This window comes from Miscanthus floridulus, chromosome 3 (genome assembly GCF_019320115.1).
Source record: "Miscanthus floridulus cultivar M001 chromosome 3, ASM1932011v1, whole genome shotgun sequence".
Lineage (NCBI taxonomy): Eukaryota > Viridiplantae > Streptophyta > Magnoliopsida > Poales > Poaceae > Miscanthus > Miscanthus floridulus.
Window position 1 is genome coordinate 133,740,253 of NC_089582.1, and position 19,191 is coordinate 133,759,443.

At 46.8% G+C, this 19,191-nt stretch overlaps 1 protein-coding gene and 1 pseudogene across 1 annotated transcript; both read left to right on the forward strand.

The window, feature by feature from the left end:
• Window positions 1-10,999: 10,999 nt before the first annotated feature.
• On the forward strand, window positions 11,000-13,293 carry LOC136542502 (polyol transporter 5-like). Its single transcript, XM_066534974.1, has 2 exons — window positions 11,000-11,204; window positions 11,342-13,293. The coding sequence occupies exons 1-2, from the start codon at window positions 11,093-11,095 to the stop codon at window positions 12,760-12,762; spliced, it is 1,533 nt and encodes a 510-aa protein (XP_066391071.1). The 5' UTR covers window positions 11,000-11,092; the 3' UTR covers window positions 12,763-13,293.
• Window positions 13,294-14,220: 927 nt separating this feature from the next.
• Window positions 14,221-15,985, forward strand: LOC136547023 (polyol transporter 5-like; annotated as a pseudogene).
• The last annotated feature ends 3,206 nt before the right edge of the window (window positions 15,986-19,191 follow it).

Sequence of the window (19,191 nt, forward strand, 5' to 3'; positions counted from 1 at the left end):
AGAGGCCAGTAGCTCTAGTTCTGCTCCACCTGCTCCATAGACAGACCCCGCTCTCATTGCTATTCTTGAGCGGATGCAGTAGGATTAGACACGCCAGGCACAGGAGACAGCTGCCAACTTCGCACAGTTTCAGACTCGTCAAGACGAGTTCCAACGGCAGCAGCAGCTCCTTCAGCACCAGCAGTTACTTATGCAGCAACAGCTCATGGGATTCATGCAGCATGTAGTGACAGCCATTGGGGTCCCACTGCCATAGCCTTCGCCCCAGCTTGCATAGCCGCCTACCACTTCAACGACTCTTGCAGTACAGCCCAGTGGGCTCCAGAGTCAGGGACAGCCTCTAGCTCAGTTTGCTTCACCTCCTATACAGGTGTCCTAGTGGTTAGCCTCACCCATGGTAGCCCCACAGTTCACTCCATTTCAGACAGGCTTCACACCAGAGCAGTCTTCCTCGCTATTCGTGCCTGAGACGTCAGTCTCCAGGAGTCTTGGAGCATCCTTCAGCGAGTTGACCGGCATGCCTACTCCACCTCATATGCATACCGCCGGTCCGTCTATAGCAGCTCCAGTTGTAGTGACTACTCAGAGGCTCCCCTCGTCTGTCGCCTCGTCAGATCCTACGATAGATATACTAGCAGCTTCACAGGCAGCACCAGCCCCGGCTCAGACCCAGACCGCTTCAGTGACACTTCCTGCCATAGAGGGTCAGTCAGTTCAGAGCTCAGGGTCAGATGATGATGGTGCCTAGTTCCAGCTCGCCCCATGTACTTCAGCGCCCAACTCGTTCGCTGTAGCCCCGCCGACCGACCCTTAGGTTTTGGTGTTTGACGCCAAAGGGGGAGAGGGTGTTCGGTATGTAGTATCAGGGGGAGCTACATTTAGGGGGAGCTAGTTATCTAGTATTAGCTTATTATATACATCTGGAGTTTTATTTGTGTGATACACTATTACTTATGCATTCGTGTGTTTACTTTCATGCATACTTTTATATATATGTGATAGTGCTATCTACGTGATTGTGATATTTGACATGTGTGATTTCTACTTTGTATTATCTCTATGTCATATCACTTGTGTTATGCTCATTTGCTTTTGCTTCCACGTTTATACTTCGAAGCAAATGAGCTTTGTTAGAGCATCTCCAAGAGTTTGTCAAATTTTACTTGCAAATCTTGTGATTTGCCAACTCCCAAAATTATATGCCAAGTAAAAAAATAATCCATCTCCAAGAGTTTGGCATTTTTGACTTGGTAAAATAAAAAAACCCGTTAACAAAACGAAGAGACCCGCTAAGCGAACGAAGAGCCCCGCTAAGCGAACGAAGAGCCCCGCTAAGCGAACGAAGAGCCCCGGATGCGAAGTCTTATCCCGCGCGCATATATGCGCGCTGGGGAGGCGTTTTTCCAAACTTGCCAAAGATGGGGAGGAGGGATGGGAAACTGTTGGAGGTTGTTTTTTCTCAATTTGCCAAAAAATGAAGGATGGGGAGGAGGGATGGGAAACAGTTGGAGTTGCTCTTACTTGTACTCATGCTTAATTCATATCCTTTGAGTACATTGTGTTGGCTTGGGTCATATAAGCTTGCCTAACTCTTTTGTTCTTATCGACAAAAGCTTATATGAACCAAGCCCTTCAAAAACCTCACTCTTTAACATACTCGAGGTGGTATTGTCATCAATCACCAAAAAGGGGGAGATTGAAAGCATCTAGGCCCCTAAGTGGATTTTGGTGATTAATGTCAATACAAGATTACTATGACTAACGTGTGTTTTGCAGAGGCAATTAAGTTAGGTCATGGTAATGGAGATCGATTGGGCAATCGAGGTTGTCATGCCCCTACGATGGAAATCGTTTCAGTTTTCAAAGGATGGACGACAAGGTTAAGGATAACTAGTTCTAAGTGTCAATTGAAGTTAGAGAGACACTTAGAGTAGTTTAGGACTTTGTTTTTCCTTTGGCCGTACTATGAAGGGGGGTATGAACGGGTAGCTTGACCTAGTTGAGTCTAGTGAGTTAGGTGTGGTGCACACTTGTTAAAACTAGCTCTAGGTAGATCCTATAAATGCCTAAGATCCTTTGGAGCAAACTTCATTCACATATGATCGAGAGTTGGAAGTGAATGGAGGGTCAAATACTGACCGGACGCTGGCTCCGGTGCGACCGGACGCTGGCCGCAGGGTCCGGTCAGTTCATTTGACCGTGAAGAACAAGTATGGTGTGATCGGACGCTGGAAGGTCGTGGGACCAAACGCTGAGAGCCAGCGTCCGGTCGACTCCAGTAAGGGTCCAGACTTGAGAAAGTGCGACCGGACATGTCCGGTCAGTGGTGACCGGACCCTGAGTATCCAGCGTCTGGTCGTTTACAGTAAGCATCCAAGAGCGACCGGACGCGTCCGATCGGTACTGACCGGACCCTAACAGCGTCCGGTCATCACTTGAAAACTGTTCGTGGGTTGAACTGACCAGAGCGTCCGGTCAAAACGATCGGAGCGTCCGGTCATCCCGTAGAAGCTCATAACGGTTCGTTTTTCAGACTGCCTTATAAATAGAAGCTCCACTCGTGAGTGGAGTTACTTTTGCTCATTCCAACAGCTGAAAAACACGTTTGTGAGTGCCAAGAAGAGCAAGGTCCTAGTGAGGTGTTTGTGATTTGAGAATCCAAGAGAGTAGCCTCACTAGCAAATCAAGAGTAGCAAAGTGTGCATCCATCTTCTCATTAGGCTTCACGTGGTCAAGTGAGAGTTCGTGCTTGTTACTCTTGGTGATCGCCATCACCTAGACGGCTTGGTGGTGATTGGGGGTTTGGTGTTCACCCGACGGAGCTTGTGGGTGACCCAACTCAAGTTGTGAGCGGCTTTGGGTGATTCGCTGCGACGGAGTGTCGAAGAATCAACCCGGAGAGAGCACTTGATCCTTGCGCGGATCAAGGGGGAGCTACACCCTTGCGCGGGTGCTCCAACGAGGACTAGTGGGGAGTGGCGACTCTCCGATACCTCGGCAAAACATCGCCGCGTTCCTTTCTCTCCCTATTTACTTTGAGCACTTACTTTGAGTACTTACTTTGAGCAATTCAATACTTGTTTTACATTCATAGAATTGCTATGCTAGAGTAAGTTTGGAATATAGGGTGCAAGTCATTTGTGCGTTGATTTGATAGAAACACTTTTCTAGGCACAAGGGGTTAATTGGGCTATCCGTAGGATTTGATTATTGCAAGAAAATTTAGAATTAGCCCAATTCACCCCCCCTCTTGGGCATCTTGATCCTTTTATGCCCCATCATTTCCATCAAATCTTTGCTGCTGTGACCAATTTTGCGCACATTGTTTTTGTTTTATCCTCTAATTTGGAGCAAATTCTTAAAACTGGTCTAGTTTTCGCATACGAACTCCGATTTCGACGTTCCATATATCAAAATCGATCAGAAAAAAAATTTGGATCCATCCATACCCCGCGTTGTTAGGGTTGGAAAATTTTAAATTGGTCAAAAACTGGTCACAAGATCCTCTTTTCGTGGTCACAAGCTTTTTATCGATTTTGAGCACGTCTTCTGAAATTTTCACAAGCCACTCCTTTCACTTGTTTAAGCTCATATTTTCTGTTGTTACTTCTTTTGTGCTCCTAAGTGAAGGAAAAATATCAAAAAAATAAAATAAAAAAGTCAAAATTTCCCAAAAAACAACGATAGCCCAAAAAAATAGAAAAAAGAGGGGCAAAAAAGAAACAATATCTAGAGGAGCAGATAGAGAAGACCAAAGTGAGTTGTGTTAGCGTGTGCTGTCTGATCCTTGTTTGTGTTGCTGTTTCCATCCACCATACTTGTTTTTCACACATCTGTCACCTTACTATCCACCATACTTATTTGTCACACACCTAGTACTTGGAACATTTTATACCAGCAAGGAGAACAAGTACTTTGAACTATAATTTAGCATTACTTTCTGTTACTGACTTGTATGTCAGATATACATATTATTCTTTATGTGCCTTCCAAGCTCCACAAACTCTTCAGATCAGTACAGAAAAAGGGCCTTGCAATCTTGGCACCACTGCCTCACAGGTATCACGAACTAGCTACCGGTTGTACCGCCCACTGCTTGTGTTGGTAAGAACTTTATAAGAGCTTGGTAAGATGCTTCCACTTGCTGTGAAAAGTGACACCACTACAACCACGTAGTCATTTGATAGGGATAATACTTTGTGTTGTCTTTTGCTATCTTCTAACAATGACAGGTTGTTCGTATCCACCGACTTATGATGGTATAGGTGCTGATGAGTACATGGAGTGGGAAATTGCCATAGATAACATATTTGCTATTCGCTTTATGTGTCCAAGGAGGAAAGTAAAAAATGCAGCTAGTGTTTTACGATATTCTGCTTTATCTTGGTGGGAGTCTTTAGATCCTTCTGATAAACCTTAAACTTGGAATGATATGAAACTCCTTATGCGAGAAATCTTTGTTAATCCACCTCCTATTTTGACTTCATATGCTGAGGTGCATCATTTAGAGAAAGAGTCTGTTGTTATTCCTCTTGCTATGACTAACCTTCTACAGGATAATGTTCATAAGCAAGAGGATGACATGGAAGAAAATGCAGAGCTCACAATCTTATATGCAAATTCAGAACCACCACTTCACAATACACCTATTACTCCTGCTGAGAACACAGGTAATGTTTATGGTGCTACACTCACGGAAGGTGAGAAATGTTTTAATGTACTAAATTTTTCCACAAACCATGCTATCATAGAGCAATTGTTAGTGGAACCCTATCTTGATTTATCTCTGTCCCATGATAATCTGCTTGAAGTTCTTTGTGATAAAGATGAATTGGTTGATGATGCTTCAGTTTTACATATTTTGGAACCAGTCACTTGTGCTGAAAATAAACATGTTATTCATATTGCTAATAAAACTGATAAGTTCAAACTGTTGTCTTCTTTACATACTTGGGTTACATTGAATTTGATGTTTTGTGTAACCTAGATTGTTTGGAGGAGAGCCTTTTTAAATATACTAATTTGCTTTGGTTTTCTAAACACACATATCATGTTAATGGCAAATATAACAACAAGGGACAATATATGATACATCGAGTATACATTCGTAGTAATATGAATTTCCCTTTTGTTGTACAAGGTTATGATCGTTTAGAGGGCAGCCATAATAATACAAACATTTTATCATGTTCCTCAAAGAAACAAGTTCACTTCCAAGAAGGGGAGCATTGTTGGTGGCTACCTATGTCTGCTAGACCATCTATTCCTGCATTGTCTTTGGTTAGTTCTAATCTTTTGTAGGATAGTGTTGACATACATCGCGTGCATTTGGATCATGGAGTTTACATGCTTGCTGAAATTTCTTAGAAACATGGTCACGTTTCTTCTCACACTTATTTCAGTTTTCTTTGTCTTCACAAACCCCTTCTCCTTTATGTTGTGTAGGATCAGTTTCAAGCACAATTGACGCCGATGACGGCTTTTCATCAAGAAGGGGAGGATGATGAGGACATGACACCCATGCATATGACCTTGTTTGCCACATGGTATGGAGGGGTAGGAGGCTAGCAAGGGTGTCCAAGTCAAGAAGGAGGCCCGAGGCTGATTCGGTTCGAGTCCCCGAGGTGGAGGCCCAAAGCAACTCAAGTTTGAGTCTGCCTCGGCCTCTAGGACCAGTCTGCCTTAAACTGGTCACCTAGGATGCATCCGGACTCCGTTTTTGACGATCCACATATGGTTGGAAAGCTAATTTGATAAGGAAGCTAATCCAAGTGGTCTCATGTCAAAATCCCTTCAGAATCAATAGGAATCGTCAAAACAAGTCTACGTCCAGAATCTGCCATGGTGCTGCGACACCGTCTTTTGGTCCGTTGGACTGTGTATCGTGTTTGGGCCCATTAGGGGGCGCGTCTAGGGTAGGCGACGACCCTAATACCTTTATAATCATAAGCCACTGCCGCTATTAGGTTTTGGGTTTTGCTTAGATTAATCTGTCAAGAACAGTTTCGCCGTTCATCGGTTTGTGAGACCCCAACTTCATGAGATTAATCATTCATCTGCAATTTGGTTCTGTTCTTTCTTGTTCTTGCTTGTGTTCTTCATTGTGCAGGTAGAGATTAGCCTTCTTGGCGAGGTCAACCTGGTCCGTGACTTGGTTCATAACCAGAGGAGCTGTGGTGCTAAGATTGTAGGGTTCGATCTTTCGATCTGAAGCCAGATCGGTGTGTCATTCTCCGCCACAATGATAGTTACCTCTACCTGATGGAAGATCGAGATCCCCGTCCCCATTAGGTAGGCCCAAGTATTTGTCCGAGAGTGCTTCTATATCTGTATGCAGCTCATGCCAAACCAACTCCTTCACTTCATCTAGGCAATTTTTACTAAAAAAAGACAGTCGATTTGTCTCTGTTAACTTGTTGTCCCGATCCCCAGCTATAAGTATCTAGGATCTCTTGAAGTCTGGTGGCCCCTCTTTGCGACGCTTCAGAAAAGACTATACAATCGTCCGCAAAAAGAAGGTGCAATACCCATGGAGCATGGATGCCCACGTGGACACCTCTAGATAAATGCACTGGACCAACAGATTTCAACAAAGAAGACAAGCCCTCTGCACACAGCAGGAACAAATACGACAAGATGGGGTCTCCTTGCCATAATCCTCTAGTGGGGCTGAAAGCATATGAGAGAACACCATTAACTTTAATTGAAAATGAAATCGATGTCACGCACCTCATCACAAGTGAGACAAAATTCTCATGGAACCCTAGTTTGAGCATAATTCCCATGAGATAGTCCCACTCAACACGATCATATGCCTTTTCCATGTCGAGCTTAACTGCACAGGCCCCGACCTTTCCTTTCTTCCTCTGTAGATAATGTGTGCACTCATAGGCCACAAGCACGTTGTCGTTAATCAGTCTTCCAGGGACGAAGGCACTTTGCTCCTCTGATATAACATCATCGAGATGCACCCGGAGGTGATTGGCCACCACCTTTGAGCATATTTTATATATTACATTGCAAAGGGAGATTGGCCGAAATTGTTTCATCTCCTGTGGACTTTTAACCTTCGGGATTAGCACTAGAGTTGTGCTATTAATTGAGTCCAGTATTTCACCCCCATTCAAAAAATCCAGCACTACCGCTGTTACACCCGGTCCCAAAACATTCCAGTGGAACTGATAGAAACCCGTTGTTAGCCCATTCGGACCAGGGGGCTTATTAGCTCCCATCATAAACAGCGCTCTCTAAACCTCCTCCGCCGTATATGGTTTCTGAAGGTCATCATTCATCTCCGGAGTAACCTTTTCTTGGACACAAGCTAGAACTGGTCTCGGATCAAGTGCTTCCAGCCTAGTGAATAATTTTGAATAGAATTCCAAGGAAGTTGATTCCAACACCTCTTGGTTAGTTGCAATGGATCCATCATCGCCTTCCATGTCCAGCTTCCTACCAGCCCAGTCACGTTCAGTATTTTGCACACGTTCAGGAGCTTCTTGGGGCACCTTCAGAGGTGACTAAACCTCTTGATCCTCTTCATCGTCCATCGGATTTGAAGAAGAGGTGACTAAACCTTCACCCCTTGACCCATGCACCCCCCATGTGGAGCTCGGGGTTGGCGTGAACCTGTAGAAGAGCCGCTTCAAAAGGATTCCACCACGACCTCAGAGAAGGACTGCACTCGCTTTCGTCGTTCCTCTGGAGCTCTCAGTTGGATATCATACGGTAGCTTTCCCAACTCATTCTTGTGCACCTACTGGGGGCACTCTAGCTTAGAAGACCTATGACTCCACAGGCAAAGTAGTAAAAGGGCAACCTTTCATACTACGCTTTGAACCATTTTGGTTCCTCCGACCTGCTTGTTCGAAGTAGAACCCCACGGCGTAGAGGCTTATCGATCTCAATTTCCACCTAGGCCCGTAAAAAGGCCCCGCTGGCTTTCCCATCCCTATCAACATCCATTTTTAGGACGTTCCCAATAAGGCTCATGGTTCGGATCCCCTGCTGTTGATTCATCCATCCCAGAGGTAGGTTCAGGAGCCAGACCCAAATTGCCATGCGATCGAAGATAATTTCCGACGCGCTACGACGTTCATCATATGGCTGTAGGATTACGGCATGTCTTCCCACCATCCACGGTGCACCTGCCAAGATCCTCTCCATCTCCATCTTGCTACCCAGTTCCACAATGAACATGTTGTCAGTCTTCACACCGATCGCTCGAAACTTTAGGCCACAGGGATTCCCCCAAGCCGGTTTCAAAGCTGACCGGTCAGTAGCCACACGTGCGATCGATGGCGAGAGAACCTTTCCCACCATCGCCCATTCCACCACCGGCGGCTCGGCCTCCCCTTTGTCATCACTAAACTCAAGGACAACTTCCTCTGCCTTGGTGAGGTTGAGCTTCAGGAGGAGATCCATGACATTCTCCTTGGCGCCGCCATCGCTACCTCCAGAGCCATCACGATCCCCCTTCTTTCCACTCCCGGATGATGCCATGGTGGCGATCAAGTTCGGAGGAAACAACACGGTGACTACACTCACGAAGGATGCAGGCACAAAACACGATCCCAACTCTACGAACCCTAAGCGGCGCTTAGACCCTAGAGGGGAAATATGTGGTTGACGACGCTACGATGGCTAACTGGCGATATGCGGTGGCCGACACCGACTGAGGGTCGGTGGCGGGGCATGTACGTCGTAGTCGGAGTGACTAGAGGCGGCGCAGGCCCAGAACACCGGTGAGGCCGCCTAGACCGGAGGAGGGATAGAATCGCCTTCAGGATCGTCGATGGTGGAGATCCGAAAAAACCTAGGGGAGCAACATTCGGATCACAACCAGTATTAAATGAATTGTATATAGGGGTGTTTGAGACTACTTTACTCGCCAAAATTAGTTTTGCTTCGTCAACTCCATCATGTAGCACCTCAGCTCCCATGTTGAGTCTTACAAAGGTTTTATTCTCATTAAGGCCAGTGGCGTGCCTGACACTAGGGCCACTGGGGCTATGGCCCTAGTCTTAGCCCTTAATTATAGTGGACAAATTATTATTTTTTCTATAGCCAAGCACAGTTAGCATTGATGCCTAATGTAATGGCCCTAGTCTTTGGCCAATCATGGGTCCCACATCATATGATGACCCAACTATTTAGATTAAGCAAAGAGTCCATACCCCATAGTATCAATAATCAGATAATTCAAAATAATGAATTAAATTTGAATAAAAAATAATGAATTAATTAAAAATCATTTTGATTCCCAAGCGAGCTGGAAAGAATGATAAAGAGCCCATGTAAAACACAAGTAGTGAAGATAAAACTAAAGAACCTATGAAAATCAATAGTTTGATCTCCAGATGAATTGAAAAGGAAAAACTAACTAAATAGAAGGGCCATATAATTTACTCCCTCCGTTCCAAATTATAAATCGCTTTGATTTTTTTTTGTGCATTCATTTTAATATGCATCTAGATATAATATTATGTCTACGTAGATAGCAAAATGGATGAACCAAAAAGTCAAAGCGACTTATAATTTGGAACGAAGGGAGTATAACTATAAAATATCTAAATTCTACATTGAAAAATTGAAAATAGTAGTTTAATTTCTACAAGTTGGAAAAGATACATAAATAAGTCCGTGTATATGAAGATAATAGATTCGCTCGGCGAAGGTGGTAGTTTTTTTTTAGGAAGGCTAGATCTCTAACCAGTGGTTGTTTGAGGGAGCAATATAGCTATAGCACGCATGTGTAGCATTGTGATAGATCTGGCGATGTTTTAGGGCCGAAAAAAGATGGTATGTAAGTTATGAGAACATACAAATTTTAAATTTATAAGAGGGACAAAGAATTAAACAGTATGTGATAGACTTGGATAGTTATTTTACCGAGACATTGAACTCACCAAGAGAAACTAAAGGCAACCTTAATTTTACCTCGGCATAAAATGCACAGTCATCAAATAGGAGCGCGAAAATGAAATAAGAGAATAGGTTGACAACAATAACTTTTAAGACAATAAAATGGTTGATCATAGCTATTGTAGTGTGTGTGGATGGATATAGTATAAATGCACGGAGAGAAGGCTATAATTAAACAAATAAAAGTATATTAAAATATTTTGAACTAAAAAAAAATCAAAGATGTTATAGCGAAGAAAGCTACTACTCATATATTATCTGGGCAGACAAGCTCGATAGTTACTCCCTCCGTCCCGAAATACTATATTATGAGTTCTAAAAATTGTACTTATTCAAATTTAACAAAATTTTTAAAAAAGGAAAATATAATTTGAGGTGAAACTTCTTGTTTAGATTTAACCCATGTGTACATGTGTCATTTAAGTATTACTTTAAGTTTGTCTTAATTGTTTCTGCAATGTGTGTATTACAGGACGGAGGGAGTACTATATAACAAGCCTGGTTATTGCTTTATCTTTTTCTGACAAAAAGCTAAAATTTAACCTTAATATAATATGCTACCTGTATGACTTTGGAGGATTTTTGCACGCACACTAAAAAGTCTCTCTGTAGGCTGCACTTTAGGGTGAACTTTTCCCCTCTTCTTGGATCTTATAATCCCAAAGATATCATGTACAAGTACTTACAAAGAAAGCAAATCAATCACTGATGCGCTTTTACCATTGTTTATTTATAGGCACTTGCATTACCTAATTCAGCTTATCAAAGGAGCCGTTGTCCCATATATCCACACCGGGAACGAGAGCTCAAGAAACGCGGGGCCAGCCAACTACCAATGGCACCAATGGCGTCAGGAGCCCGGACCCAGTGGTCATTCTCATGCAGCTAAGTAGGACGACGGAAGGAGATGGAGATCGCCGGTGTCTGCAACGTGAGGGGCAGTCCATATCGTGGCCCACATCCACAGTGACCGCTTGTGGGCCCGTGTTTCTTTCCAGTTTTTCGTTTGACCGGTGATCCTGCCTACTCTGTCAGTCGGTCTATATATTGCGTCCTTGAGATACAACACTTCACTGTGCCACATTGAAACGAGCTCTCTTGAGCTTGAACACCACTAAACTATTCGCATTCTCTGCAGTGCAGCACAGGGCAGAGCAAGAAGCCGTCAACGATGGCTTCCGCTGCGCTGCCGGCGGCCGTCGAGCCCGGGAAGAAGGGCAACGTCAAGTTCGCCTTCGCCTGCGCCATCCTCGCCTCCATGACCTCCATCCTTCTCGGCTATGGTACCAACACACTCACTTCACTTCGCCCTTGACAGGGTATTGCCTAGCCTAGTACGGCGCGGCGTCCTTTTTTGTTTCGGTTCGCTTTTGCTTTTTGCGTGGGCATGAGGCTTATGAGGTACGGCCGGACTTTGCAGATATCGGAGTGATGAGCGGTGCGTCTCTGTACATCAAGAAGGACCTGGGAATCACCGACGTGCAGCTGGAGGTCCTGATGGGCATCCTCAACGTCTACTCGCTCATCGGCTCCTTCGCGGCGGGGCGGACGTCCGACTGGATCGGCCGCCGCTACACCATCGTGTTCGCGGCGGTGATCTTCTTCGCGGGCGCCTTCCTCATGGGCTTCGCCGTCAACTACGGGATGCTCATGTTCGGCCGCTTCGTCGCCGGGGTCGGCGTGGGCTACGCGCTCATGATCGCGCCTGTGTACACGGCCGAGGTGTCCCCCGCGTCGGCCCGTGGCTTCCTGACTTCCTTCCCGGAGGTGTTCATCAACTTCGGCATCCTTCTGGGCTACGTGTCCAACTACGCCTTTTCTCACCTCCCGCCCCGCCTCGGCTGGCGCGTCATGCTCGGCATCGGCGCGGCGCCGTCCGTCGTGCTCGCCCTCATGGTGCTGGGCATGCCCGAGTCGCCCCGGTGGCTCGTCATGAAGGGCCGCCTGGCGGATGCCAAGGTGGTGCTGGGGAAGACCTCCGACACGCCAGAGGAGGCCGCGGAGAAGCTCGCCGACATCAAGGCCGCCGCCGGCATCCCCCCGGAGCTCGATGGCGACGTGGTCGCCGTGCCCAAGAAACAGAACAACGACGAGGCGCGGGTGTGGAAGGAGCTCATCCTGTCCCCGACCCCGGCCATGCGCCGCATCCTCCTCTCGGGCCTCGGCATCCACTTCTTCCAGCAGGCGTCCGGCATCGACGCCGTGGTGCTCTACAGCCCGCGCGTGTTCAAGGCCGCGGGCATCACCAGCGACAACAAGCTCCTGGGCGCCACCTGCGCCGTGGGCGTCACCAAGACGCTCTTCATCCTGGTGGCCACGTTCCTACTCGACAGAGTCGGCCGGCGGCCGCTCCTCCTGAGCAGCGTGGGCGGCATGATCGTCTCGCTGGTCGGCCTCGCCGCCGGGCTCACCGTCATCGAGCACCACCCGGACGGCAAGATCCCATGGGCCATCGGCGTGGCCATCGCGTCCACCATGGCCTACGTGGCCTTCTTCTCCATCGGCCTTGGCCCCATCACGTGGGTGTACAGCTCCGAGGTGTTCCCGCTGCACGTGCGCGCGCTCGGCTGCGCGCTGGGCGTGGCGTCCAACCGCTTGACCAGCGGCGTGATCTCCATGACCTTCATCTCGCTGACCAAGGCCATCACCATCGGCGGCGCCTTCTTCCTCTATGCCGGCGTCGCGGTGCTCGCGTGGGTGTTCTTCTTCACCTTCCTCCCGGAGACCCGCGGCCGGACGCTGGAGGCGATGAGCAAGCTGTTCGGCGCCACCGACGACGAGCTGAAACCCCAGGACGGGGCCACGAAAGACAAGAAGCTCGAAATGGCCGCCACCAAGTAACTTCAAAATAGAGGGTCTTGTTGGGGGGTTCTATGCGAAGAACTTGTGCAGTAGGCAGCTAGCCAGCTGCCATTGTTGCCATATGAGCTAGGCTACGCTGAAGTAACGTGGGAAGATTCGCTCGCTGGTCCGGTGCAGCTGGAGAGCGACGGCCAGCAAGCTCAGGCCGGCCAGCTCGTGGCTCTTAGAGCTTCTTAAATCATTTCTAAGTACATGCCCTGTGTTTCGTGCTTTGTTTTGTCCGTAAGATGGGTGAGCTAGCTAGCAAGTTCTTGAAGTCGATATGGCCGCCAATGCCAGGTTGCCAGTGCCGCCGCGCCGGGTGTGTATTAGAGGTGTCAGTCACGTTACTTGGTCCTGTAATAATTACTATATAATCTGTGTAGAGGGTGGTGCTGTTGCCTCGCTGCACGAGTCATGGAGGCTAGAAAATTGGTAGTGGTTCGAGGTCAAGCAAGCCATGGAGGATATGTAATATAAGGAAACGATATCTATCATCTATATCTATCTAAGAATTTGTCGTTCTGCGATCACGCGGAGATTATTTATCCCTATCAAATGGTAACCGTTGCCTAACGCAGCAAATTAGGCTTAATCAACTACTCACGGGATTGGAATCTGGGGTGTGGTTCACATAGATAGAGCTTAATAAACTTCATGTACCTTGTCAGTGCTCCAATGTCGAGAGACGAGCGAGAGTCCAAATGTAAGTTGGTCAAGGAACCTGCTGGATCACCATACCGACGGGATGATCTTTCGTAGTTTAGTATAACTAATAATAACATATATAATGTATGTAATCCTTAATCCTAATTACTATATGGTGTGGCATGTGGATGGGCCGTGTTAATTTTCGAGCCATGCGTGTGATGCGGGCCTGCTAGTCAACGGACGATTGCTGGAATGAGACCCCAACGTTGGACCTATAGTCGTTTATGCAACTTTCCAATTTTGAAAACTTAATAAACTTATATATATGCACACAATTTGGGGTATACTTTTTTGTGGGACAAATCACAAATGTTACAAAGTAGGGTTCCAGCTCTAAAAGGGCTCTCTGGCTTCTCATATGGAGCAACTCTATCTGCTGGAGTTAAAGCCGTTTTGTAAAACATTTGGTAAAAATGGCTCCAATGGTGTTTTTGTAATAATTCATGTTAATTTTTTTCGAGTTACAACGCATAACTTTGGCTAACATACTTCAGCGTAACCTTTTCAATATAACTTTTGCACAAAGTCTTTTCAGGCATGACAACTTTTTAATACACAATGCTTTAGCACAATTTTATAACAACTTATACATGTAAGGACCACATGATCATATCCTGTATCAGACCCATTTTTGGCCATTGGTCCATTGCTCTTTGTCTATACTCTATATATATGCGTCTCCTTCAGCACAAAACTTCAGTAAATCACTACACACACCTTTGTCTCTAATCAGAAATCAAAGAAGTAGCCGTTAAATTAACGATGGCTTCCGCCGAGCTCACAGAGGCCGCGAGCCCAAGAAGAAGAGCAACGTCAAGTATGCTTCCATCTGTGCCATCCTCGCCTCCATGGCCTCCGTCATCCTTGGCTATGGTACCCATTCTTTCGTTGTTGTCGAAATATATATTTCGTTTTGCTTTCCAAGAGTTTGTAGATGAAGTTTGTGTACTGTCAACCAAACTCTGTAGACATTGGGGTGATGAGTGGAGCGGCGATGTACATCAAGAAGGACCTGAAGATCACGGACGTGCAGCTGGAGATCCTGATAGGGATCCTCAGTCTCTACCCGCTCATCGGATCTTTCGCAGGCGCGCAGACGTCCGACAGGATCGGTCGCCGCTTGACCGTCGTCTTCGCTGCTGTCATCTTCTTCGTGGGCGCGTTGCTCATGGGTTTCGCCGTCAACTACGGCATGCTCATGGTGGGACGCTTCGTGGCCGGAGTAGGTGTGGGCCACGGGGGTATGATCGCTCCCGTGTACACCGACGAGATCTCGCCCGCGGCATCCCGCGGTTTCCTCACGTCCTTCCCGGAAGTGTTCATCAACATCAGCATCCTGCTTGGCTACCTGTCGAACTACGCATTTGCAAGCCTCCCGCTCCACCTCGGCTGGCGTGTCATGCTCGGCATCGGCGCAGCGCCGTCCGCGCTCCTGGTGTTCTGCATGCCCGAGTCTCCTCGGTGGCTGGTCATGAAGGGCCGCCTCGCGGGCACCAGGGCTGTGTTAGAGAAGACCTCTGCCTCGCCAGAGGAGGCCGCAGAGCGGCTGGCTGACATCAAGGTTGCCGCGGGGATTCCGAAGGACCTCGACGGAGACGTGGTCACCGTACCCAAGGAGCGGAACGGTGGTGAGATGCAGGTGTGGAAGGCGCTCATCTTTTCCCCAACCCCGGTGATCCGACGCATACTGCTATCGGGCGTCGGCCTGCACTTCTTCCAGCAGCGATTCCGTCGTCCTGTACAGCCCGAGCGTGTTCAAGAGCGCGGGAATCACCGGCGACAACAAGCTCCTGGGCGTCACCTGCGCGGTGGGCGTCACCAAGACGCTCTTCATCCTGGTGGCCACGTTCCTGCTGGACCGCGTCGGGCGTCGGCCTCTGCTGCTGACCAGCGCGGGTGGAATGATCATCTCTCTCATCGGCCTCGGGACGGGCCTCACCGTCGTGGGCATCACCCGGACGCCAAGATCCCGTCGGCCGTCGCTCTGTGCATCGCGTCCACCTTGGCCTACGTCGCCTTCTTCTCTATCGGCCTCGGCCCCATCACGGGTGTGTACAACTCGGAGATATTCCCGCTGCAGGCGCGCGCGCTGGGCTACGCTGTCGGGGGTGGGGGTGGGGTGTGGGTGTGTGTGTGTGGGGGGTGGGGTGGTGTGGGGGGGGGGGGGGGGGGGGGGGGGGGGGGGGGGGGGGGGGGGGGGGGGCGGCGGCGTGGGGGGCGGGGCGTGCAACCGCGTTACCAGCGCCGTTATCTCCATGACCTTCCTGTCCCTCTCGAAGAGCATCACCATCGGCGGCAGCTTCTTCCTCTACTCCGGCATCGCCGCGGTCGGGTGGGTTTTCTTCTTCACGTGCCTCCCGGAGACCCGCGGTCGTACGCTGGAGGAGATGGGCAAACTGTTCGGCATGCCAGACACGGACATGGCTGAAGCAGACAACGCCGCTGCCAAGGAAAAGGTGGTGGAAATGGCCACCAAGTAGAGGGAAGGAGAACACAACTACTCGGCAGAACCCCCCCCCCCCCCCCCCCCCCCCCCCCCCCCCCCCCCCCCAAAAAAAAAAAGAAGATGAAGCAGCGTGGCAAGATTGGCCTCTGAGGTGTTGTGGTGCTGGAGGACAGAGACGGCCGTGAATTATTGGTGTCACCGTCGCGTGTGCTTTGTCATGCCAGAGGTGAACCGAAAATGTTGCAACGGGCACGTGCTTCCGTATTGTTTATTCCAAAAAAATAAAATCCAAATATGCAAATATCATACTCGAGATTCCTTTTGAGATTCCCAATTTTACCTCGAAACTTCTGAATTTTATTGTTGTGTCAGGACTCAGGGAAAAAGATTGACATGGTCTCTAGTTCCGTGATCTCGTGGTGATAATTAAGGGCTCGTTCGTTTAGCTCTGATTCTACCAGGACTCGTTCCAGGAGATCAAATTAGCACAACAGTCCAGGTTGGAATCAATCCAGGGGTTCATTCCGTATTAACGTGACAGGCCCTAAGTGATTGAAATTCTCTCACCTTCCTGTCCGGTCACATATTTTTTCTTTCCAATGTGTTATCCCCCCCCCCCCCCCCCCCCCCCCCCCCCCCCCCCCCCCCCCCCCTGTAGGATGTATTAAGTGACTGACTTACGAGTTGTGTCAGAATAAAATTACTCAAAGTTACCATCTCACCTGTTAGATCAACATCTGAATAAACAATACGGAAGGTGATTCTATCCCTCCTTTTGTGTCAGAATAAACCTATCCTGTTTTAACAAGCATCATAGACAAATTCAACTAGACCTCTCAAATTTGTCAAGTTTTCATCTTTCCTCACATCATCAATATAGAGGTTCAACCGAAAAAGGAGCTGGCTCATTTCTTCAAATTCAAAATCATGAGGATAGAACTCAGCAAGCTTCACCAAGTCCTCAATATTGAAAGCAGAAAATGAACTAGTTGTACTGAGTGATACCATGCATCTAAGTAGCTCAGCATTTACCTCATCAAAAAATGTTATTAAGCTCTTGAACCTGCCTATCAATGACACCCAAAAAAATATCGACATGAAACCTGGCCAATGATAATTAATGGCACCTATGAAGAATTGCTTTAATATTTGAGTAGGCTTATACTTCTCATTCATGTCAACAACTTTAACTTTATGCTTTTCACAAAAAGAACTGACCTTCTGAAGAAACTATTTCCATCCATGATCTTCTCTCAAAATATCCAATTCTACCTCTGTGAACTCAAGAAAATCCATTACTACAACATCTTGCTCCCTCCTTTGCAAAGCATTACATAACAGAAATACATACTCAAATGACTAAAATACAGTCAACATGGTTTGAGCTCCTAAAGCCTCGGCACCTTTACTTTCATTCGCAACCTTCTAGAGAACTTTCTTGATTGAAGGATGCAAAGCTATAACATGCATTATAGTCAAGTAGCGAGATCCTCAACGTGTATCACTTGGCCTTGCTAAGCTCATCTCTTGATTCAAACCTTGGCCTGTTTTAATTTCACCCAATTTAAATGCTTCAATCATATAATTAGGTTGACCTACATGAAGCATGCATATCTTCTTACAAGACATCCCAAGAGTATTCAACAAATCTGCAAGTAGCCCAAAAAACACTGAAAATCAATAGTCTCCTTAGGAACAACTACAAGTGTTAGTTGAAGTTGATGGGAGAAGCTATGAACATAATTAATATGCACAAGGGGAATCCTCCATAATTTGCTGCCTGACATCGTCCGATCTGCCCTCACCCAGTTACATCAGCAAGTGGGCCACCAACCACCGCCACGAGCGTCAGAACAACCTCGTCCAATCGCGGACGCCGCTAGGCTAGGTTTTGGATTGGCTGTGAAGGGACCATGTCGCCTAAGAGGAGGAGGGGGGGTGTTTAAATTAGGCTTTCTGAAACTTCTACTTTAAACTATGACCTCTAATCTGCACTTATTAAAACCTAAGCAAGAAAGTAATCTCCCGTCGACGACTCCGATATTTTTGCCGAGGTATCGAGAAGCTCACGCTTCTCCCTAGTCCTCGTTGGAGCCCCTGGCAAAGGCCAAGCTCCCGATCAGGTAACACCTATGGATATGCCATGAAAGTTAAAAACAATGTGAGCTTGTTTCTATATATGTTTGCACAACAACATAAGTAAGAATTTGTTGCTACCTATGGTCGGCACCATCAATGTGTTTAGAGAACTTTCCTAAAAAAATGTGTTTAGAGAACAATTTGAAGATGCTATGAACCTTGAAGAGACTTCTTACGTGGCCTCTATAACTAATGGGAGATGTGGATGCACCATGCTCAAGGCCTATCAAGTTGAATGTTTCAATTGTTTCATCTGAGACTTCTTACGTGGCCTCTATAACTAATGGGACGTGCACTTCTCTTGGTTGTTTTAGGTACGGATTGATGTTCCTTTTTGGAATGTGACTTTTCACTTGAAACTCCTACGATTCCTGAAGATGATAGTTATGAATTTATAGTGACTCTTTAGTCGTATTTTGTAAATTGCAGTGACCCTTTAGTCGTATTTGGCATAGATTCTGTGGTTAAATTTGGACGGTTTGATTATCATAAAATCTAACGGTGGATATTCTTCTCTTTTTCTTGATTGATCTCGTAATTTTTTTTTTGGCATGGACTCTATTGTTAATTTTAAACTGATGCATCATCATAAAATCCAAATGTGAATATTCTTCTTTCCTAATTAATCTCATAATTTCTAGACTCTCCGATGACGTGGTGACTTCTTTTGATTCTATTGTATTAATATAATAGATAGGTAGATAAATAAATAGATAGAAGGAACAAATGAGAAAAGGAATGAAAAATAAGTAAACAAGAAAAATGTGAATGAAAAAAAAACATGGCAGCCGGGCTAAACAGCGAACGCTCACCCGATGCCATACAAGCGAATAATTTTCTGACATGTATTATTTTCTTTTCTAGAAAAATATTGCACCTATTACCCTATTTGGTAGTACTCAGCAGCGCGCCACAACTTCCATGCGCGCATGGCTGCAGACTGGCTATGATGTCAGCGCTGACGCAGGCAGGAAAAAGTAAAATATTTATTTTCAATTGCTATAACTTCTGAACGGTGTATCTATTTTTAATTCTGGCTGCACCAGTGTGTTCTACGCGACGAGACGAGCAAAACTAGACTCACTTGCATATGTTTCGAAGAATTTTTTCTAGTAGTAAACTAATTTATAACA